The sequence below is a fragment of the Hippopotamus amphibius genome, chromosome 9, assembly GCF_030028045.1.
Source record: "Hippopotamus amphibius kiboko isolate mHipAmp2 chromosome 9, mHipAmp2.hap2, whole genome shotgun sequence".
NCBI lineage: Eukaryota > Metazoa > Chordata > Mammalia > Artiodactyla > Hippopotamidae > Hippopotamus > Hippopotamus amphibius.
This window is the reverse complement of record NC_080194.1, coordinates 56,817,054-56,840,223: the sequence shown is the minus strand read 5'-3', so window position 1 is coordinate 56,840,223 and position 23,170 is coordinate 56,817,054. Positions and strand designations below refer to the sequence as shown.

Here is a 23,170-nt window from a genome sequence, read left to right as displayed (position 1 = left end):
CATTACTGCCAAGTCCTTTCTTGGTGGAGAAGGGAAAAGGAGTGTAAAGAAAGAACAGAGTGTCTTAGTGGTCTTTTGGTTACAAAAAGAAAAACCCAATCGGTTTAGCTTAGGCCCAGATAAGAGAACTGGTTTGTTTGTTTGTTTGTTTTAAATGTCTTTGTGTGTGAAGGAGGCCCCAGACAGGACGTGTGGGCAAGCCTCTCAGGGGCCAGGGGCCAGGGCTGGCCTGTCCGTGAGAATCAAGGCGCAGATGGTTTCAGGGGCTCTGCGTTTCTCCGTGTGGCCCTGTTTCCCTCTCTCCTTCTCACCGTGCACTCTCATGTATCTCTGCACGTCCGTCTGCTCGATGCGTCACTGTCTACCGTGTGCTCGCTCTGCTTCTCTAGCGCACACGCGGGACGTGGTCGCTAGCCTCAGAGCTAGGCTGCCTGTCCGTGTCAGCGTCCCCCTCTCGCCCAGGCTCCCCCTCACGCGGTCCCAGACCAGAGACTCAGCTTGACCTGGCTCAGGTCACGGGGCCCTTTAGGTTCCATCCTGTCAAGTAGGGAGTGCTGGCTAGGGGAGGATGAGAGGGCTCTATAATGCAGACAGGGCGGCTGAGAACGCAGCCCTGTGAAGGGAGGACCGTAGCAGATATTCTTCCGAGTGGAGTGCTGTCTGAGCCGCCACTGTGAAAGCTGTCTACTGTAGTTGAGGACACGCTTGCCGCTTTGTTTTTAAATTCAAGGATAGCTAATTTACACTTTTGTGTTAGTTTCCATTGTACAGCAAAGTGGTTCAGTTTTATATATATAGCATGTATATTATATATATATATATTCCTTTTCAGATTCTTTTCCATTATAGGTTATTACAAAATATTGAGTAGAGTTCCCTGTGCTATACAGTAGATCCTCGTTGTTTATCTATTTTATATATGTTAGTGTGTATCTGTTCATCCCAAACTCCTAATTTATCTCCCACTCCCATCCCCGTTGGAAACCACAAGTTTGTTTCCGTGAGTCTATTTGTTTTGTAAATAAGTCCATTTGTATCATTTTTTTTAGATTCTACATGTAAGTAATATCATATGATATTTGGAGGAAGACCTCTCTTTTACCTTCCAAGCATCCTAGTGAATTAGTCACCCGTTGGTCAAGCTGGTGGCAGCCAGACTCCTTTTATCCCTCCAGCTATATTGGGCTTAGGGAAAAACTCATCAAAAACCCATTATATCAGGAAAGGCCTAGAAAATGAATTCCTGCTTGAGAAGGGCCAGGTTACAGCTCTGCTCGCCTCATGAACTCCAGCTATAAGTTGGAGCACTGCATTAAAAACCGGCCGTGCAGCACACAGCGCTCTGACGCCCCCACTGCCAGGCCCCGTGCCCGTGCTCCCCGCTCGCTGCTTCTCAACCGAGGTTGCTGGGCTCCACCACCCCATGGCTCAGCCAGCACTTAAGCTGAGCGCTCAGATAGTAATTGCAGAAACACTTGCACCAGGCTGTCCACATCAAACCTTACCCAGAGCTGGCAAAGGAGAAGGGTAAGACGGAAGGGGGGCATCTTTGAATTTTGGGCCCAGTTCTCGTTTCCATCCGCTTCTGCTCTTTTTCAAGCAAAGAGACGAAGCTATGGGTAGAGGCACAAAAGCAGCGACCGTTGGACCTGTTGCAAGTATCATAGCTCATCCTGCTTCAGGTTTTTCAGTTGTCAGATGGAGCTGATGGCGCGTATTCACGAAATGAGGGTCTGTTGTAAAGCTGAAGGCACAGTGCCTGGCACAGGGGAAGCCCCCAGTGTTGCGTGTGTCAGCTCTTGTTGTTTATTGAGGATCTGTTATGTGCCAAGCCTGACAGTAGGTGTTTTATAGGGCATCATTTTGATCCTCACAGCAGTGCTGCAAAATCAGTCTTGTTTGTTCCACTGGAGGAGATGGAGTCTGGAGAGGGGAGGTCACGTGTCCAGGCTGAACCACTATGTGAAGGTGCCAGAATCGCACCAGGTCAGCCTGGCTGCAACGCCTGTGCCATCGCTGTGGTTCCCAGAGTAAACAGTGTGCGAGCAGACATCCTCTGTGTAAATGGGCCTGGAGCCATCAGGCTAAACAACGCCCTGCTCCACACAGTTGAGGGTAATTCATATCCACTGAGTAAACAGACCATTCTGGGCAAGAGTTCCCTTATGTCAACTTGCCTGTTCTAGGAATTCTCAGTATATACACTGGAGCACAACCAAAAGTCCAGTGTGAGGCTGGGCTTTCTTGAGATCCATCCCAAGGGTCTTAGCTCGTAAACAAACGGAAGGGACCTTCCTGTGAGGTGGTTTCACTTAGGGGACTCGCCCTTGGCATCTCCCGAGAGAGAAGTTTTTCCAGTGGTTCCGACACACCTGGTTCCCCATGTCTCCAGGGGGTTAAGGGGCACAGTTACCCCACCACATAGGCTCACTGCCTTGACGCCCCCTCCTTCTTGCACCCTGGCCTGAGCTAGGGGTCCTCCCTGTGTTGTCATAGTACCCGCACAACTGGCTACCTGTTAACACAGTGCCTGTTGGAGCAACTGGTCACATTGCCTTTGCTGTGTCCCTGCCTCTCTTCCCACCCGACTGAGAGAAGAATGCTCCGTCCTACTCACCATGTAGCCCAAGAATGTATCGCACTTTTCAACAACAACAATAGCTATAGCATTATAGTTGACATTTACTGGGTACTTCCCGTATACATTTTGAAGTAGATACTGTTGTGATCCTCACTTAAGAAAACTGAAGCACAAAGATGTTCATTTACTTCAAGTCACAAAACCGTAGGTGGTAGAACTGGATATGGACCTAGGAGGCTTGATCTAGATCCATGCTTTTATCTAGTACTCCGTGATGCCTCCACACAGCAGATTCTTAATTCATTAATATTTGCAAAGGGATACGCCTGTGGATTAATTGCTGCATTTGAGATATGTGATATGACCTGTGACATACTTAAATTTGTGCCTCAATGAGCAGTGTTACGGTGGTGCTCTCCCCCGCCTCCTGCGTCTGTCACTCTGCGGGTCTCCATCCCCACAGGCCCGCACAGGGGCGGCAGGATAGCGCCGCGCCTCTGAACACGCGCTGGAGAGATGCCCGTGCCGCCGGTTCTGGCTCTCCCGCTGTCGCGCATCACTTCTGTGGACACGTTACTTATCCTTTCTTCATGTCAGTTTCCTTCCCTGGAAAACGGAAGTGATAATAGTGCCTACCTCATAGAGTAAACTTAAAGGAAATAATATAAATGGAGTAATTATATATATTCCTGGAACGCAGTACCCGTTCAACAAACATGAGCAGGTTTTGTCGTTATTATCACATTTGTCATGAATGTCGGTTTTTAAAACTTGATCGTCAAGAACGCTGCTTTCTGTCGATGGACGAGGAGTTCTGAGCCAGTGCGAGTGATAATGATATTGCTTCAGCCTGAAGTCTAAGGTCACCAAACGTAGGACAACGATGTTTGGACCCATGAATTCCAGAGGCCTGGAAAGCATTCCAGAGCTAAGGGAATCTCCGTCCAGTACCCACAGCTTTGCCCTGATGTGCACTCTGTGAGGTTCAGGGAGCCTGGGCAGAGAAGGGAACCAGAGAACCCAAGGTCATTACCAGCCATGTGACGAGTGGTGGCTTCAGGGGTGGAGTGGACCACTGTACAACAAAGGTTGTCAGGAGATCCCGAGGATACCAAATGCTAAACTGCTAATAAGAGCTGCCATTTTTTATACCATTGGCAATGAACTTGGCACACAGTAGAGAGTCATTCATTCATTCAGCAATATTTATTGAGTCAGATAATGTTCTAGGCTCAAGGAATCAATAATGACCTAAATAAGTTAAGTCCTAGATATTTAGGTCCTTTTATACTTTATATGCATCATCTCTGTCAACAGAGTCATCACAATAACACCATGATGTAAATGTTATCTCCCCCATTTGATAGATAAGGGAGCTGAAACTCAAAGAGGTTATACTGCATCCAAGGCCTCTGAGCTGGAAAGTGGTGAACCTAGGATCTGAACCCAGCTCTTTCTGATGCTGAAGTCCATTCTCCATCCACAGTATGATACTGCCTATCAAGGGACTAGCAAATGTTGGGGGTGTGTGTGTGTGTTGGAGGGTAGGGGTATTCATTAATTCAGAAATCCACATGTTTGTCATTGTGACAAAGCAATAATTATGATCATCGATTTGCAAACGGCAAGAAGCTCTGGTTGCGGCCTCTAGACTTTGCCACTGGTCAAAACTGATGCGTCCTTGACTGCCCTCAACAAAGACAAGAACTGTTCAGCTTAGGTTGATAACCAGGTAGAAGTTCTGACATCGGTGGTTCGTTCCCAGGCCTGCCCTCTTAGTAACTAATTCCTGGGTGCCCTCCAGAGCCGAGAAAAGTACAGTGGGCACCATGCCTGTTCAGATGTTGTCCAAACCCAGGGAGCTAGCGCTCAAATATCAGTAATTTTGCACAGAATGCGTGAAATGCTCTGGTCTGCCCGCAGCTGTGTATGGTAGGGCTGCTCAGGGCCCATTTATTTACGCCTTTTTGCGTGCCCATTCTCCATGCATTGGGAAGGACGTTTCAGAGGCAGCATTTCGTGCCACTGAAAGGGAGGAGGGGAGAGGATAGTCGGTCAGTTGCAGTGGGGTATAAGAGCCCAAAAGTAATGCTCTCTTCTGGGTGAGGATCTTGGTGGCCTCATTTCGTTTCTGAGAGTCACCATTGTTTCTAGGCATCACAGCCAACGCTTGCTTTGCAAGTCTGCTCATTCATTCTGTTTGTTCCAGAGCTGTTCCATTGCACCCTGTTCCCTCTGACAACGCAAGGGCAGTGCAGTCACGCGGGAAGGACATTGTAGTGGCCATCAGGAGACCCGGACTCGGACCCTGGCTCTGCCCCAGCTGGCAGGGCACCTTGGACGAGTGCCTTTGCTCCCGGGCCTTCCTTTCCTTACCCTTAAAACAAAGGGGCGTAACTGGATAGCAGTGTTTCCTATGATCCCTTCCGGCTTTAAAATTGCGAATTGTTTATTGAGTATTGGCAGCCTTAAAGTGTCTTTGCCTGGTATTCAAAACCACATTTTTCCTGCTCCTTACGGACAGTGTTCTTTCTATTGTTTCAATGCCCATAGGGCTGATCCTTAATGTTTAATAACTCTTTGCTAAGTGAATGAATGGCTGTACAAGGAAATCATGAATGAATGAAACCACATGCTTGCATAGCTTCCAGACTTTGGTTCTTGATGTTTCAATTTGGTTTGCTAGGAGGACTAGATAACCAGTATGAGGCATTTGAGTGGTGTGGGCACAGAGAAATCAATTTCTAATTGTTGTTGCTGTTGCTGTTATAGTTATATGCCCTGTTTTCAACAAATATGAAAGAATGTGCATAGGGTTTTGTAACCACGTTTTTTCAACAGTGAAGATTTTTTTTCCTCCTCACTAATATTCTCTTATTTAGTTTTAATGGCTGCATCCTATTCTGTTGTAGGGTTTACTGCAGTTTATTTCACCAATCCCTTAATCATACACATTAAGTCCATTCAAGTTTTTCCATATTATAATCAACATATCTAAATATTCTAAGTTACTTTAAATATAAAAATATAGGCATACCTTATTTTATTGTGCTTTGGTTGCATTTTTTACAAATTAAAGGTTTGTAGTTACCCTACATTGAGCAAGTCTGTTGGCACCGTTTTTCCAGCAGCATCTACTCCATGTGTCTATGTTATGTCTTGGTAATTCTCACAATATCGCAGACTTTTTCGTTTTATTATAATTGTCATGGTGATATGTGATCAATGATCTTTGATGTTACTGTTTTAATTGTTTTGGCATTTTTTAGCAGTAAAGTATTTTTAAATTGAGGTATATACATTGTATTTTAGACACAGTGCTATTATTACACACTTAATAGTATAGTGTAAACATAGCTTTTACATGCACTGGGAAACCAAAAAAATGTATGTGACTTGCTTTACTACAGTGGTCCAAAACAGAGCCTCAGTATCTCTGAGGTATGTCTGCATTGCTTTTGTAATAGGAGAATGTTTTCAGTAAATAGTACTGATCTCAGGACACCATGGGTCCTGCCTGCTTAAGAATAATGGGGGATGAGTCTATAGGAGAGACGTGTGGAAGCGACTGAGTGCAAGACAGACTTTCCTCTCTGTGTGCAGAGAGACAGTGATCTCCGTCAGTTACAGTGTCACCAAATAAGAGGAAAGCTATTTTCCCACATCCAGAGCACTTTGCCTTTCCTCTCTCCAACAGAACCTAAGAGAAAAGGTGAGGCCAGCTTATATGGAAGAGGACCCAGCCAGAGATTGGAGGCCTGGGTTAAAGCTCACCTCTGCTGCCTGGCCTCAGAGCAAAAGCTTAACCTTCTGGACCCTGGTTTATTTTTCTGTGAATGAGGGTGTTAGTATTATCGTTAGTATTGTCTGCCTTTCTGTCACTGGTTTGGAACATAGAAGCAGGAGAGCTTGTGAGCCTAAAAGGAAATCATAGGTCCAAGGTTAATTTGAAGCCTTAAAGTAAATGTTGTACAGAAGTGAGACCCTGAGAACATGGGGTCACTAGTTGTTTGTGTGCCTTTCATCTCTGGCACACAAAGACTATGTGACCTCGACCATATCTAGAGTTAACAGTGGCTTTTGAGAAAATCCTTCCTTTACACACACCGTCAAGAAGAGGGAGCAAAAGCAGTCATTCAACCCTCTACTTTTTGCATGCTTTTTTTACTTTTAATCCTTGCCAGATGTAGACTGGCAGTGAGCCCAGAGGGTGAGTGCTTTCTGATAGAGGTCGTTTTGTTCCCGTCTGCCTTCTAGACAAGGAATTCTTGAAGGAAAAGGAGAAGTTAGAAATGGAGTTAGCAGCAGTGCGGACCGCGAGCGAGGACCACCGGAGACACATTGAGATCCTGGACCAGGCTCTGAGCAACGCCCAGGCCAGGGTCATCAAGCTGGAAGAAGAGGTGAGCCTGTGGGGGTGGGGGTGGGGGGGGAGTGCATAGAGCCCCAAGGGCCTCCTTTTCCGTTTCCTAATCCAGCAACTTTAACCAGAGCCAACTCCAAGGGAGTTGAGTCAGGGGAGCAATATAGGTGACCTCCCAAATAAAAATGAATTAAAACATTTTATCCACCCCAGAGCCAGGCAGAGGATGAAAGGCAGACGTGAATACCATCCGCAAAGAGTTCAGTCTCAGCCATAAACCCAGCCTGCCACCCACCGGCTGGCAGGTGTCCAGGGCTGGAAATAAATGGAAAGACTGGGAACCACTGGTGCCTGTGGAGAAAAGAGACTCAATTGAGAAAGCAGTTCAGGTGCTGTGTCTTTGGGCTCTTGATTGCATAAAAAAGGCCAAGTCTTCTGACAGGGTGGGGTTGGGGTGGGGTTCAGCAAACCTGTCTCCAATTTTCAGAAGTTGGCTTGGCCAAGTAATGACCCCCCAATCCAGGAAACATTGATACCGCTCAAGCATTATGGGTTTAGTGGTTTTGGATGAAATCAAGACTTCCGATGAAGTTTGGAGAAGTAGATTTTTCCTTTAAGCCTGACTAGGGACGTGGAATGACCACTCCTGAGAGCCCAGCTGGGGATCCGGGCTATAGAACAGCAGCACAGGGGAGCCTCCTGCACCCCCTGTGTGTGGTGGGGCCGAGCCCAGCAGACCCACCGTGGAGAGTAGAAACTCAAAGTCACGGAGGGGCGTGACCGACGTATTCTCCGCCAGGACTGAGTTGGTGCTTGGCACGCAGGAAACAGTATTGTTATTAAGCCAACTGTTGTTATTGTTGTTGAAAATAAAAAGCTTTTCCTTCAGGAAACATCTCCCGGCACCAGGACTCGGGTGTCTCAGCAAATTTCAACTTCAAGGCTAAAGCAGCTAAAGGGCAAGATCTTTGAGTCAATAGGGTCTTGTGCATTCGACCTGTCCTATTAAACCCCACAAGTCCTATGAACAGTTTGAATGCTAGCATGAGGATCCCAGGGAACAGCCCCAAAGTCTCTTCCTTGTCACCAGCAAGCAGCTCATTAAATAGGAAAACATTTGCTACAGAAAGTGACCTTAACCCCTGAAGGACAGGAGGTCTGCTTTGAGGAAGGGAGGCTTGGGACTCATTATCGGTATAACTGAGGGCACTTATCAAGGCTCTGTTTCCATGCATGGAGTGAAAGGAAGTGATAATTTTGAAATATCTTTATTTTAATATCTCTATTAAAGCAACTGTTGTGAACTCCTTGAAGACAGGTTCTTAATAATCAGCATTATGGATCTTTTCTTGTTGTTATATGTATATAGGATCTGTGTTTGATGGATTATACGTAACTTCTCCAAAATGTCTCGTGTCTGACTTCCAGTCTCCCTCCTTGTCTTTTTGAAGGGTCTTTTAAAGTGTCTTAACTCAGTTCAGATGGTTCACATTGAGTGCTTGCCATAACTTCCCACGATGGTTAAGGGCTTGGTCCCTAGAGACAGACCATGTGAGTTAGAATCTTGACCCCAGGATGGGTGGTGTATCAGCTTTTTGACCCTGAGTCAGTCACTACCCTATTCGATCCTCGGTTTTCTCATCTGTTACATGGAGATAATAAAAGAGTTTACCTTCTACTATTATTGGCAGGATTAAACGAGATACTGCATATAAAGTACAAAGCTTGGCATGGTAGCGCTTCCAAAGTGTGGGCTGATTAATTACTGTTATTACTAATCATCCTCATCACTGTATACGCCTTGCTAGACTTAAGGCTGATCCAAGGCTGAATGAGAGAGACCTATGCCTTCAAGAATCTTGCAGTTGGTTAGGGATAATATTAATTCATTTGCAAATACTTATTGAGTACCAACTAGATGCCAGGTACTGTTCCAGACCTTGGGGACATACTGTACACTGTGCCCCAAGCAGACACTTGGCACTTATACTGTAGGGGCTACACACTCAGAGAATGGTATATGGTGTAGGATGGGATAAGTGGTGTATACACAATACTCACAAAATATTTTATCAGATGAGGCTTTTCTAGCACAGGAAACTGCAGTTAGTAGGTCCTGAAGCAATCAAAGACACAGTGAATGAAAGGGCCAGATAAAAACTAATCCCAAGAGCAGGTGTAGAAAAGGCTGTAAGTTGCTGTCCTTACCCCCCGCAGAAGGTCAGAAGCACCTCCTTTTTTATCGCAGTGGCTTTGGCTAGGACACAGGCACTGCTCATGGCAGGGCTGCCCGCTAAGTCAGAAACCACCTTTGCAGCGAGCACTTAAATCACCAGCATGTACCAGCTTGCCAGTGCAGTCATGGGTCGAACTCAGGATCTGAATCACCTGCAAGGCATATGCACGCCCAGGTGCGAGTGACAGGAAGTCACATCTGGTGTCTTCTCACCCAGGACCAGAACAAGTAATGCCTCAGTCTGATTTTTGGCACCAGCCACTCCCCAGAAGGTTAGAAATGTGCCTGGGATTTATGAACATGGGCCAAACTCCTAACTGGAAGAAAACAAGTTCTCAGGGTAAGAATTTGAAGTTGTGGATCAATGATTCTAAATCCATACCTGACGTGACATTTACATAAATCAATTTTTACCGTAAATTGCCTCTCCTCAGTTACTGTGTTCTTTGCATGTTCATTAGGCCCCCCCTGTCTCACCAGGGCTGTCAACTACTCATCCATAAAGGGCTCTGAAGTCTTTAGGAGAAAATTCCCCCACAAATATCTATGATGAGAAATTGTCGTACTTATTCACACATACACAAATGGATACACATGCATATATACATACAGACCCAAGGTTTCTAATAGTAATTGGTAGTTATAGAAAATCTGAAAAATACAGAAGAGAGTAAAGAATATGAGCGATTATTATTCCGCCATGGAGATACAGTTAATGCTTTTATTTCCTGTCAGTCTTTTTTCATACATAGATTAGATAGATAGATAGATACATAGATAGATAGATACATAGATACATAGATAGATATTAGATAGATAGATATTAAATAGATACATAGATATATAAATAGATAGATATTAAATAGATATTAGATACATAGATATATAAATAGATAGATAGACAGACAGACATAGTTGTGCTAAGGTTGTATATAATTTTTGATTCTGGATTTTTCAATTAACATTATAGAATAGGTATTTCCTTGTAACATTTAAAAATTCTTTATTAATCTCATTTCCTATGCCTGCAGGTGCTATAACACTAAGCACTAACCAAGGATTGAGCAGAGAGCTGTATAGATGACTGAAAGCGGATGTCCTTGGTAGGGTCTGCAATTCCTAGCATCCCAGCCATCTTAGGTGTAACTGGTGGTCTCCGTATAAATCTTTTCTGTCCCAGCACACTTGAGGGACAGGAGGGGGAAAGGTACATGCACGTGTAGTTTACATAGCATCTCCACGTACTCTGATTGCACCCCCCCCACCTCCATCCCAGCTTTGAGGATGGCTCTCTAAATTTCGTGCTCCTTTTTACTCTCCTCCTCCGTTCAGCTCCGAGAGAAGCAGGCATACGTGGAGAAGGTTGAGAAGCTGCAGCAGGCCCTGACGCAGCTGCAGTCAGCGTGTGAGAAGCGCGAGCAAATGGAGCGGAGACTGCGCACCTGGCTGGAGAGGGAGCTGGACGCCCTGAGGACCCAGCAGGTGAGGGGCGGGGCGGGGCGGGGCCAGCGGAATCTGGCGCATGCGTTCACCTAACACTGTGGTGCAGAGCACCTGCTGCGGCGCAGGCTTTGCGCGCTCCCGTGAGGATTCAGGGCAGATGAGAGCTTTCTGTCCTCAGTGGTCCAGCACATTGGTCAGTGGAGGAGCCAGGCAGTCCGCTTACTAGAGGGACAAACGTCTTTACAGGGAGAAAGTGGTGACCCTTGGCGGCTGGGCATGAGGGAATGCGGGTGTAGACGGCTTCATAGAGGAGGATGTTTGAGTCGGACTTGGAAAGATGGGTTTGTTGGCCATTCTGGGGACAGCGTGAGACACATGGCGAGTCCAGGACAGCTGGGGGCAGCCAGCTGGGGGAGCATGCCCAAGGAGGCAATGGCCAGTTTGCGGAGGGTGTTTGCTCAGGTTGAGCGACTGGATTTTTTTTCCTGTGGGATCAGGGGAGGAGCCCTCTGGTGGTGTCAGAGGAGGGGCTGGAGGGACAGATGTTGAAGTCAGGGAGGCCAGCCTAAAGGCTGTTAGTGTCCTCTAGGGTGCAGTGACAGTGGGAACGCACAGGGTGAAATTAGGAGGACATGATCATCAGTGAGTTTTCAGAGGTAAAGGACAGGAAGGACGATCCCTAGAAAATAATATTGGCCATGAGCTCCTGTCCTTCTGCCTCTCCCTGTTTCTCCTGGTAACAGCTGTTCATGCAGTTCAGCTACAAAGAAGCTCACAGTGAAACACCCCAGTCCAGGGTCCATGTGGGCCTTGGCAAGGGGAGGAGTCCTAGAGCTGGGCCAGGCTCCGTTAAAGGCTGGTCAAGGGCTCCTGGCGTGTCGTCAGCCAGTGTGGTGGGCAAAGCCCTCTATGCAGCTGGTGAAGGGTGTGCTCTAAGTTTGGAACCAGGGAAACGCGAGACAGGACTCCTGTCTAGTGGATAGGGCATAGTGGTTATGGTTGAAACACTTGAAAACACTTGAAAGCATACGCTCAGGCCAGCTCAGCCCTTTCTCATGGCAGCGCACACAATTACCTCTGGGCGTGTGTACTTGGCTGGAGATGGAGGTGGTAGCGAGATTGCCCAGAAAATTAAGGGGCCCACCCAGGCCCCCACCAGCTTGGCTTGGTTGATAGCTCACGGGGAAAAGTGACTCTGTCTTTGGACTTCTTATCCTTCTAACCTGTGCCACCTTCCCTGGCGTTTCAGGGCCACCCTTCAGCTGTTCTCTGTTGCTCAGTTATCGAGATCTTAAGCTTCCCAACTGGAGGGCAGGCTCTCTGGTGCCTGGTACTGTGCTGGCACCCGGCGGGTATTTATGAGGCTTTGGCTGACAGAATGGGCACATCTCAGTACTTAGAGCAAAAAAGAATGTTCTTTTCCAGTTAACGTGCCATCCACACCCTACAGTTAAATTACTTGTCCCTGGATCTTCTATTTTAGTGCGATGAAACCAGACTCTTCATTCATTTCAGCTACTATATGTATTCTAAATACATCTGCCCCACTGCTTGCTCCTGGGATTTGTGCCAGTGGTATTGCTGTTATAGACAGTACTCTAATGAGCTGCCTTTTTACATGTCTCCTTGCAAAAGAGTGTGAGAGTTTCCCAAGAGGATATACCTAAAAATGGGATTTCTGGATAACGAATACATATGCTAAACATATGCTAAATCACTCTGCAAAGTAAATGTACCAATTTATCCAAAATATATAAGAATGTCTTCCTGTACATTATCAACAACATTTACTTTTGCAAGATGTCTTTTTCTTTAAAAAAAAAAAAAAAAAAGACAGCTCTATTATCCTTGTTGTGTATCAAGAAAAAATGTAAAGGTAGCATTATTTGAAAAATTTCTCTCTTGCCACAGAGGACCATTCCTGTAAGCACAATCAGACCCCCACACACTCATGGCCATTTTTTCCTCAGAGTAGAAAGCACAACTTTCCTGCTGTGTGTAAAGGATGCTGTCATATTTAGGCCACCTGTGGAGGACAGAAGTTTCAGAATTGGGGCTCTCCTGGGAAATTACATGGCTTGCATTTTGGACTTCGGGAGCTGATAGCAGATCCCCAGCTGTGTATGGCTGACATGAGACCAGAGAGAGCAGAGACAATCTTTAAACAGAACTTTGCTGCCCAGCAACTCTTTAAAATATTATTACAGTTTTTTTTAATGAGAGTGTTAATCTGTCTCCTCTGTTATGAAGGGCACTTCGGGATTTCCCTACTTTTCCCTGCTTTTGCCTACTCATTAAAAAGATGAGTGTTATTTTCTATTTTTTCCTTTAATACTTCATTTTCTCATTTTACCAGTGAGCTTACATGATCCTATAACCAGAAAAGGCAAAAATGTAATTACCAAGAAGTCCACCAAAACACCTTGAGGTTTTAACAGTTCCACGTGGCAGATGCTGTAGTGTGGTCCGCCTCCTGCGTGGAATGTGTGGACAAGTGTGGCCATCACAGTCCTGCTGGCCCCCAGCAGGGATGCCCAGCATCCGCGCTGGCGTGTGGGGTCACCTGAGAAGCTCGGCCGCTCTAACCTGCTTGCTCCTCATTCGCTCTGAGGAGCGCCCGCGTGTGCCCACCCCAGATGTGGGCAGCCCGCGCCGCCCCGTGCTCCTTCACCCCGGGGTCTGACCCCGTTAGAAGGCATCCTGAGGTCACACAAAGTAAATAAAGCCCCTGGTCATGTCTGCCCTGAACAAAGCAGTGAGACCGCACTGCCCACCTCTCCCCGTAGAGAATCACTGTGAAGGGACTGTCGCGAGAACAGCTTAGAGCACTTTTGAGTCAATACCCTACACAAGGGCTCTGCCCTAGACCCACACTGGGACACAGCTGAGCCGCTCCACCCAGCCCCCTAACAACGCAGAGCCCCCAAGTGAGCTCCAGTCATGCCTGCACGTTATTCCTTCCGGAACCTTCCAGAAGGGTGGGTAGACGGGAGGTGAGCAGAGTCGCATGGAATCATGAATCGATTCAGAGCATGGGCTCTGGGGTTAGGCTGACCAGGGTTGAATCCTGCCTTCTCTTCCTACTAAAAAAGAGATCTTTCTGAGCCTTCACTTCCTTGTTTCTAAAATGGAGCACGTAAATTATACTTACCATATGCTTGTAACTACAAATAAGAAAATCCACGCAAAGTCCTTACCACAGTGCCTGACACTTAGCGATTGATGAAGGAAGAATAACTGTCATCGCTGTTCTTCTCATCGTTACCTTCAGAGTCACTTGATGGCTTAGGTCATCTTTGGTGCCCAGATTACTCCAACTTTACCAATCCCACTGAAAACAAAAGTGACACGTGTGGCTGGACTGAGAAGCGGGGAGAGGGAAAATAGGTCAGGACAACAGGACCAGCAGGAAAGAGCAGCTCTCAGCATGCAGGTTCTGTTGTTAGAAGTAATCTCCCTCTACTTTGGGAGGCAAAGTGGAGTGCTTCAGCATCATTAGAAGTTGGGGGGGAAGTGAAATAGAAATAATGGTAAAAGAGGAAGAAGGAAATGAACAGTTTTAAGAACTCACAATCTTTTCTTGAAAAGAGCTGAAAGTAATTTTCGCATCTTACTCCCACAGTGGTCTTAGGAGGTAGAAGAAAGAAGCAGGGGATGTTCTTGAAGAGCAAAATGAGGCCCAGGGCAGCTAAAAGACCAGCCCAAGGTCATATAGCAAATTAGGGCATTGAGGGCAAAGATTTCATCTGTACTGTTCACTACAGTATCCTCTGCACAGGGTGCAGGCTTAGTAAATATTTGGTGACTAGCTGAACAGGCAGCAGAAGCTGCCCTGCCTGACCCTTAATCTGTTTTTCTAGCCAGTGTACGTACACCCATTAAACTGTGCTATCTTTGAACACTTGAGTGCTGAAATTCTTGCTTTTATTTAAATAGCCCTTAAGGACCTAAGCAGGTCACCAGCTGAGATGGCAACACAAAGGATTTGGATAGAAACTGACATAGATGGCAACTAAGTGAGGCTGTGGGATTTTTTTCTTGGAAAGTTTCTAAAAACAGGGTAGTTTCTCATCTCGATAGACTGGTTTGTTTGTCCTCTTGCCCTGAGGCCAGGTGCCTGGCTTGATGGGGTCAGTGACTTCCTGTGCAGGCTGGTGAGGACAGGTAGGTGCCTTCCACTCCATTCTGACTTAAGTGCCAGCCGTTGGCAAGCTACCACTGGATCCTAGAATAATTTGTATTTGTAGCTTTCTAGAATCAAATAGAAGCATATGGCTTACAAAAAGCCCGTAGGCCTGTTCGTTCTCTTCTGTCTGGTGGGATTAGGTTCCAGCAGTGCAGCTCAAGTGCCTAGCTGTTGCTCTGGGTAATTTATGTGCTTCAGGGTGAAAGCTACCTCTCACCTTGCAAACAACTCTGCATTTGAAGTTTGTGATCACTGGGAAACAGGAGGGCATTGTGTGTCCCAGGATATAGAAGAGCTGGGATGAAATCCTGCTCCCTTTGAGTAGCTCAGGCCCAACTGGTCTCTGAACCCTGAGTCCCCAAGGTGACCCATCTCCACCACTGGCTGGAAGTTAAACCTCCTCAAAACCCACTCATCCTCTAATTCATCTGTTTAGAGGAAATAGTATCCCTGAGTTAGAAGGGAGAAAATCTGAAAAGTGAATATCCTCAGCTCATGAGCTATTCAGGTAACACAACTGCTTTACTTCCTCTTTTACGGACATAGATGGAGAGAAAGGGCTGGAAAATGAGCTTGATTTGCATCAGAGGTTTTTCTGGTAGCGCTGTACTTTGGTTAGCCCTTTAAAGTGTATCACGTGCTTTCATATTTGTCATCCTATATGATTGCTGGGCTTCCATGTGGGGCAGTTGTTAAGTTCTGTTTCCCAGATGAGAGAGGCTGGGCAAGCATGCCCTTAAGGCATCGCACCCCCACTTCCTGTGCCTTCACAGTCTGTCTCCCAGCCTCAGGGAAAGCAAGCAGCTGAATCCCATCCTTGAACTCTGGAGAAAGTGCCCTAGACCAGGAGGCCAAACTTCGTTCTACTGCTGGTGCTGGGTATAAATTCACTGCAAGACATTGGACAGGCCACTTCCTGTCACGCAGAGCTGGGTAGAGTCAGACAGACATGGGTTTGAATCCTGACCCTGCTGCTCATCGGCTTAGAGACCTGGAATAGTTCATTCAGTCTCTCAGCAGCCTAGTTTGCCCATCTGTAAAATTAGGATAATACTCTCTGTTTATTGTAGAGTTACAGGAGAATTAACTGAGATAGAGGAACTGGGGGTAGAGGTTGATGGTGTGGGGATTCTCCCTGTTCCGGTCATCAGCGCTGGAGAAGGAAGCAAGGGTATGAATGTGCTGAGGGTCTGGGTGAACCGTGCGTGCTCCACGTGGGTAACTCTGCCAACCCAGGGTCTACTTTGTAGCCCTGATTCAGCGTTAAGATGTTCTTTCTTTCTCTTCTCCAGAAACATGGAAACGGCCCGCCAGCCAGCCTGCCGGAATACAATGCCCCAGCCCTCATGGAGCTCGTGAGGGAGAAGGAGGAGCGGATCCTGGCTCTGGAGGCCGACATGACCAAGTGGGAGCAGAAGTACGTGGAGGAGAGCGCCATCCGGCACTTTGCCATGAACGCCGCAGCCACGGCCGCAGCCGAGAGGTGAGGCCCGCCGAGCTGTGCTGCTCGGAAAAAAACAGAGAGTGTCCAGAGGGGTTCAGGGATGCATCCCAGGGAGTGAGTGCCGTCAAAAATAACTTTCCAGTGGCTGTGGTGCTAGTTGGAGAGCAAAGTGGTGTAACATTTCTGAGCATGATTTTGGCAGGATGTACCTCTCCTTTGATTCCAGAATTCTGGTTCTTGACACTTATCTCAAGGAAATCATTATATAAGTGCCTGGACACTTATGTCCAAGGACATTCATTCCGGTGTGGTTGAAAACATCGATACATTTAAAGTAGCCTAGAGCCCAATAAGAGGGATTCATTTAATAATTTAAAGTCCATCCACACAGCAGAGTACTGTGTGGTCTTTACGAATGATGCTGGGAAAGTGTACTTTATGCTCTTTTAAACAGTGGGTATGTTTCATGGACCAGACAAGAATATGCAGTGCTCATAACAGCCCCGAGAGTGCAAACTATTATTATCCTCATTTTGCAGATGGAGAAATGAGGCTTAGAAAGATGCAGCAGTTTATTCCAGATCACACTGGTAGTAAGGTGTGGGGCCACCCGTCAAATTGAAATTTGTCTGACTCAGAGCCTGATTTCGCTTGGTTTGAAATGGTTTTCTGCTGCTGTCAGTTATTGCCTTTGTTGCTTTATTTCCTTTGTTGCCAGTGCACAGCCTTATTCTTTCTTTCAAAGTTAGCTCGAAATGCTCAATAATTCACAGAATAATTCTGTTAAGCTCTACCCGGTGTGAATGAGCAGGTAGTTTTCCTTGACTGCTGGACCTCGCCTGACTTGCGTGGCTCTGCGTTCTACCCGTCAGGGCTCTCACCGCCCTGCTTTTCACCCATAAGTTATTCACTATATTGAGCATTGAATTCAAAGTTGTTTGGAATTTACCAAAATTTCAAGTCAGTATATTTGGAGGAGATTGTCACATTTCAAAGGAGCACCCATAAAACTGGACGTAATAAGGGCTGTTGTACTGTTTTGGGGATGAACCAGGCAGGAGGAGAGAACACTGTGGACACAGCCTTGTCCTTTAGTCAGCCCCCCACTTGCTCGGGCTGCGTGATTTATTCTTTCATGACGAAGGGAAGGCCTGATGGGGTGCAGGGGAGATACGGTGCGTGGGCTCTCACGTTCGTTACCCAAGTAGAGAAGAATCGTTAGCCAAATGCCCAGATGTCCTTTCCAGGAGCTCAGAGAGAGACCAGCACGACCCCTGTGGACACGGATGCCTCCGCTGACCTGCAGACCCAAGTGGAAAGTGACCGTCTGGGGATCCTTTTCTAGTGCTCACGTGTTGTTTATGTTTATCTGTGCTGTGAGGGAAAATGACCCACAGCGTCCCCTCTGAGTGAGCCTTCGGGCATGGAAATAGGCATTTGGGATGCCTACGTATCACCTGGGGCGTCGTGGCTCCAATGGGGGAGGAAGTTGCAGCCTCCAGGTCAGTCCTTGAAATGTGTGGATGAGAGTGCCGAAGCCCTTGGAAACATTTCTTGATTTTTACATAATTGAAATGTTTTTTCTTCAGCTTCTTGTTTTCTAAGGTGATAACTAAATCACTTCTCTACCCTGAGGCATCAGAAAGTTACATGGAGGGATGTGGCCTTGCTTGCCAGCTTAGTCTAATGCCTGGTTGTCAGTGGTTGCCCTGGAAATTGTCTTTATGTGTGATTTTTGATGGAAAGAACATAGGGAGGCGGGACGTCCACATTCAGGGCTTCTCAGTCTGTCTCAGACTGTAGGTGTGTGACTCTGCACAAGCTTTTCTGAGTGGCACTTACTTTATTCAGAAATTACCTAATTTCTGAAACGGAAATTGTAATTGTTGACTGGTTATACAGGGAAGCAGACCGAATTCCCCTGGCTGAGGACACTGAAGCCCCAGTAGCCGTGTAAATGCGTTACCTTGGACGCATGGCCCAGGGCCTTATGGGTCATCATGGTCTCAGCTCATTGATTTATCGGATTAGATGCATGTTTGGGGTCCCGAGGAGGATGAATGGGACTGGAATGTAAGATCAGAAGTGGGGGAACGAACAGGTCTGAGGCATAAGACCCCTGGGTGGGCACAGGATGGGGGCGGGGGGATGTTGTGAGTAGAACCAGCCAGAGCCTACACACAGTCAGCCCCACTCATGGTAGGCTAGGCCCAGCCTTGGCCGTCATCCTGAGGGCAGGGGAAACACCTCTTGCCCTCAGAGAATAATCCTGTGGGATTTACCCAGCCCTGTTGCTCTCTTCCTCTGCCCTGTTTGATGGACGGATGGATGGATGGATGGACGGACAGACGGACGGATGGGCGGGGACCCTTTCCACCATCCCTCCCTTCCCCCCTTCTTTGCTTCCACATGTATTTACTGAGCATCTAACAATTCCATGGGACACTACCCTCCCCTGTGCTGACCACTGCTTCCCACAGACTCAGGAAAAATCAGTTCAGAGGAGATCATGTTTTCAGCGCCAGTCTTAATGTTCTTGTCAAAGAAAACCTGTGTAATTTAGCAGTGCTCTTCTGTTGACAAAAAGGGAGAAAAGAAAATTAAACAATTTTTGAGAAAAGTCAAAATTCTGAGCTCTTATTGCTTAGATGCTAAATGGCTACATAAGAATTGGTAACAATAACTATTTCCAGCCATTAGTTTTGTGACTTTTCAGCCACTGCTACATGCTTCATGTTTACAGGCAGTGTGATATTTGCATACCAACTGATTTTGCCATCTTGGTGCATTTTGGCACCACTGATCAGAAGTTTGAGCGGCTGGGCCTATTTTGGGTGGGTTGGGAAGCTTTAGAAACTTTTTAAACACTTCCAAGCAATGTAATATTTTGTCGAAAGTTGGCGTGTATTTACCTGCGAAGTTGTTTTCATCTAATTGTACCTGCTGTCCTTGGCAGTATAAACATGAATTTCTACATAAATTCTCCAAAAGTAAATCAGTTGAAAATGTTTCTGGCCACAAATTCCTATACTGATGATTTCTGTGCACCATGCAGTGAATTTATAATTTTGTCAGTATATTTAAAACACTCTGCTGGTTTTCTGCGTTATGGGGCTTTCTGATCTGTTGCCGGTCAGTTTGCACTTAGCCGCATTCTCACACGTGCCCTCCTCACTGGTTTCTTTTATCATTCATGTGCCTTTGCTGAGGCCTTCTCCATGAGGACACAGGAAACTTCAGGAACTTAGTGATGGTTAAGGGCCTGGACTTTGGAGTCAGAGATATCTGGATTTGAATCCCTTTGCACCTTCACTGACTGGGTGTTCTTGCAAAGTCACCCATTTGTTCACCTGTAAGATGAGGATAGTGACGTCTACTGCACAAGCTCCTGAGAGAACTAAATGAGATATCACAGGTAACGTGCTTCACCCAGGCCCAGGCGTGAAGGAAACACTTCTTCATGGACAGCTGTCGTTAAAAGACATAAAAGAAGGGTCACCCCTCCCTTTTTTTTTTTTTCTTGCTGTTTTTGGATGTTCTAGAAAAGAGCTGTAAGATTTTAAATATGATTGTAACATTGGAACATGAAGTTAAAGGGATGTGAAACATTTGGCTGAATCATTTCTTACTCGTTTAAGATTCACTGATCAGAGATGTTAGTGGGCCTTTCAGCCTAAGACATACTTAGATCACTTAGATGGCACAAGTGTCTTATTGTTACCAGCCGTCATTAATTAGAAGAAATTAAATTGACAGAACCAGTGGCAGGAGGACCAGGTACCTGTGAGCAGTGGTTTTCAGTCAGGCATCTGCTGCCGGCTACACTGCTTGGCAGCCTCCCTCTGTCTGTCCCTCCCCTCACTCCACCCCCTCGGCTGGACTTGCCAAGGACAGGGTGTGTGTCTTCACCGTCTGCCCTGCTGCCCAGCATGGCTGTCACACTGAAGGGACCTGAATCCTAGGCAGGCGCTCATAAAAGAGGTGAGCTTGAACGCAGACACCAAGGGGACTTCAGCCTGAGCCTCGCTGCCCAGGAGGGCCAGTCTCCATTTCAAGGATTTACTGAGTCCCCATTTACTGTAAAATACTGAGATAGCTGCTATATGGGTGAAAAATAGAAATAAAACTTTATATTTGTAGTGAGGTGGGTGGACCTGGAGACTGTCATGCAGAGCGAAGTAAGCCAGAAAGAGGAAAACAAATACCGTAAGCTAACTGCTATATATGGAATCTAAAAAAATGGTACTGGTGAACCCAGTGACAGGGCAAGAATAAAGATGCAGATGTAGAGAATGCACTTGAGGACACAGGGTGGGGGGTGGTGAAGGGGAAGCTGGGACGAAGTGAGAGTAGCATTGACATATATACACTACCAAATGTAAAATAGATAGCTAGTGGGAAGCTGCCGCATAACACAGGGAGATCAACTCGATGATGGGTGATGACTTAGAGGGCTGGGATAGGGAGTGTGGGAAGGAGTCACGGGAGGGAGGGGATATGGGGATATATGTATAACTACAGCTGATTCACTTTGTTGTGCCACAAAAACTGGCACAACACTGTAAAGCAATTATATTCCAATAAAGAGCTTTAAAAAAAAAAGAAATAAAACTTTAACTCTGATTGAGAAAATGAGAAAGAAGTGAGTATGAAAGAGTACAAGCATAGAAATACTGACCAATATGATAATATCAGTATCCACAAGTCAGTAGATTAAACCTGTAGATGTGCAGTGTCCATATTCAGAGCACACCACGTAGCTTAGAATTCAATGTCATTAGTAGAAGCGACAGGGAATTTGGATTGGGGGGTTTTATTTTGTTTTCCTTAGATATTGTCTTAGTTCTGTCAATGTAGGGAGAGGATTGGCCAGAATGTAGGAGCGGGAAAGGGGTGAAGGGGTTTGTGGAGAGATGTTTTCAGCGTGGCACCCTCGGACCCCTCCCCGTGAGGACGGGCATCATTTTCTGTGCGCGTCCTGTGTTGCCAGGGACACCACGATCGTCAACCACTCAAGGAACGGCAGCTACGGCGAGAGCTCGCTGGAGGCCCACATCTGGCAGGAGGAGGAGGAGGTGGTGCAGGCCACCAGGAGATGTCAGGACATGGAGTACACGTAAGGGACCGCTGTGCGCGGCCATAGGCTCCCCTCCGGCCGCTCACCTCAAGATCCCGGTGGGGCCGCCAGCCTGATGTTTGTGCTCACACGCCAGCCCTTTCCTGCTCTAAACCCCTTCAAGCTTGAGTTCTCCAGCAGCTCCGCAGCCCCACTCCCTGCCCCAGAGAGAAGGGAAAGAGTCCACGCAACAGCGGGCCTGGAGCCTGCGGTCTCTAGGGGCTCATTTCATGTGAGATGCAGGTTTTAAGGTGGGGGCTGATAACAAGAATTTAGGTGCCCCCGTGTTTTCTGGGTGTCTGTTTCTACAACATTTTAGACTTTACCAGCTGGACAGGGAAACGTCATAGTACAGAGTCTCAGAGTTTTTGAGCTAGGATTTTTATATTCCAGCCAGACATAAAGAACTTATGTAGCTAATGCATTCTTCTCATGGACTAAACAAGACGTCCAGCAGGCTCTGAGACATAATAGAGCTAGCCTGCCAGCCACCCCCTGCCCTCCCCGCGGAGCCCTGGGAAGCTGAGCTTCTCATTCTGCAGGTGTGAAGATAGGACTGAGTGGCTCAGTCGTTGGTAAGCTCAGCAAGTCACTATTTGGGTTGTGAAAAGAACACACGTGTTTTCTCATTCTCATCTTTGACCTTCAGGGAGGAAAACATCATCTTCTCACAGAAAACCTGTCCATCTATTTTTTTTTTTCCTCAGAAAATAGGGAAATTGACACTTGTCAGCAGCCCTCCCTGTGTGAGGCTTGAGTGTGTGGGCTTCCCTACTCCTCCTCCCCACCCCAGCCCACTGCCAGGGCCTAGACACACTTCGGTCCAGGAGGTCCCCGCTGGGTGGCCACGGTCACTCACACTGTGTGTCCTCCGGGTCCCAGGACATCCCAGAGTCTCCTGAGGGCCAGAGAAGGTGCACCCTTTTCAGCTACCTCAAAAGATCCATCTTCTACAATTTGGAGATTGTAACTGAAGACTTAAATTGCACTTAACTGTCTGACCTTTTATCATAATTAAAGTCCCTGGGCATCCTGAGAGAAATGTGTCTGTTATTCTAGCCAAATGGCTTTTGATCATGACTGTTTTGTTTTCTTACACAGTATTAAAAATCTCCATGCCAAAATCATAGAGAAGGATGCCATGATCAAGGTCCTCCAGCAGCGATCCCGTAAAGACGCCGGGAAGACGGACTCCTCCAGCCTGCGGCCTGCCCGCTCCGTGCCGTCCATTGCCGCAGCCACGGGGACGCACTCCCGCCAGACCTCGCTCACCAGCAGCCAGTTGGCGGAGGAGAGGAAGGAGGAGAAGACCTGGAAGGGGAGCATAGGTGAGCCCCATCCCCTCAGACAAGCCCCAGCCCTCCCCAGGCAAGCCCCGCCCCCTCAGGCAAGTCCCTCCCCTCCCCAGACAAGCCCCGCCCCTCAGGTGAGCCCCTGCCCTCCTCAGGAGAGCCCTGCCCCCTCAGGCAAGTCCCTCCCCTCCCCAGGCAAGCCCTGCCCCCACAGGTGAGCCCCTCCCCTCCTCAGGAGAGCCCTGCCCCCTCAGGCAAGTCTCTCCCCTCCCCAGGCAAGCCACACCCCCTCAGGTGAGCCTCTTTCCTCCCCAGGAGTTCCCCCCCACCTTCCTCAGGTGAGGTTCTGAAGAGCAGGAGCCATACAGACATTGAGAGGCACCTCATCTGGCCAAAGGAGTTCAGACACCCTTGTGGAAGTAGAAATATTGAGGATTTCCAAGTCTCATTTTATGTGACGGGGGGAAGGATGATCAACCACACTTTGGTGGTGGAAGCAGAGGCCACCC

At 47.2% G+C, this 23,170-nt stretch overlaps 1 protein-coding gene across 12 annotated transcripts in view; it reads left to right on the top strand.

The window, feature by feature from the left end:
• The window catches only part of AMOTL1 (angiomotin like 1), a 159,022-nt gene that overhangs the window by 126,744 nt on the left and 9,108 nt on the right, over positions 1 to 23,170 (top strand). For all 12 annotated transcript variants that reach the window (XM_057747804.1, XM_057747802.1, XM_057747801.1 and 9 more), the window contains 5 exons: positions 6,839 to 6,984; positions 10,513 to 10,662; positions 16,102 to 16,292; positions 21,244 to 21,369; positions 22,471 to 22,697. In XM_057747804.1, coding sequence (XP_057603787.1) covers positions 6,839 to 6,984; positions 10,513 to 10,662; positions 16,102 to 16,292; positions 21,244 to 21,369; positions 22,471 to 22,697 — 840 coding nt within the window. The remainder of the gene's footprint in view (positions 1 to 6,838; positions 6,985 to 10,512; positions 10,663 to 16,101; positions 16,293 to 21,243; positions 21,370 to 22,470; positions 22,698 to 23,170) is intronic.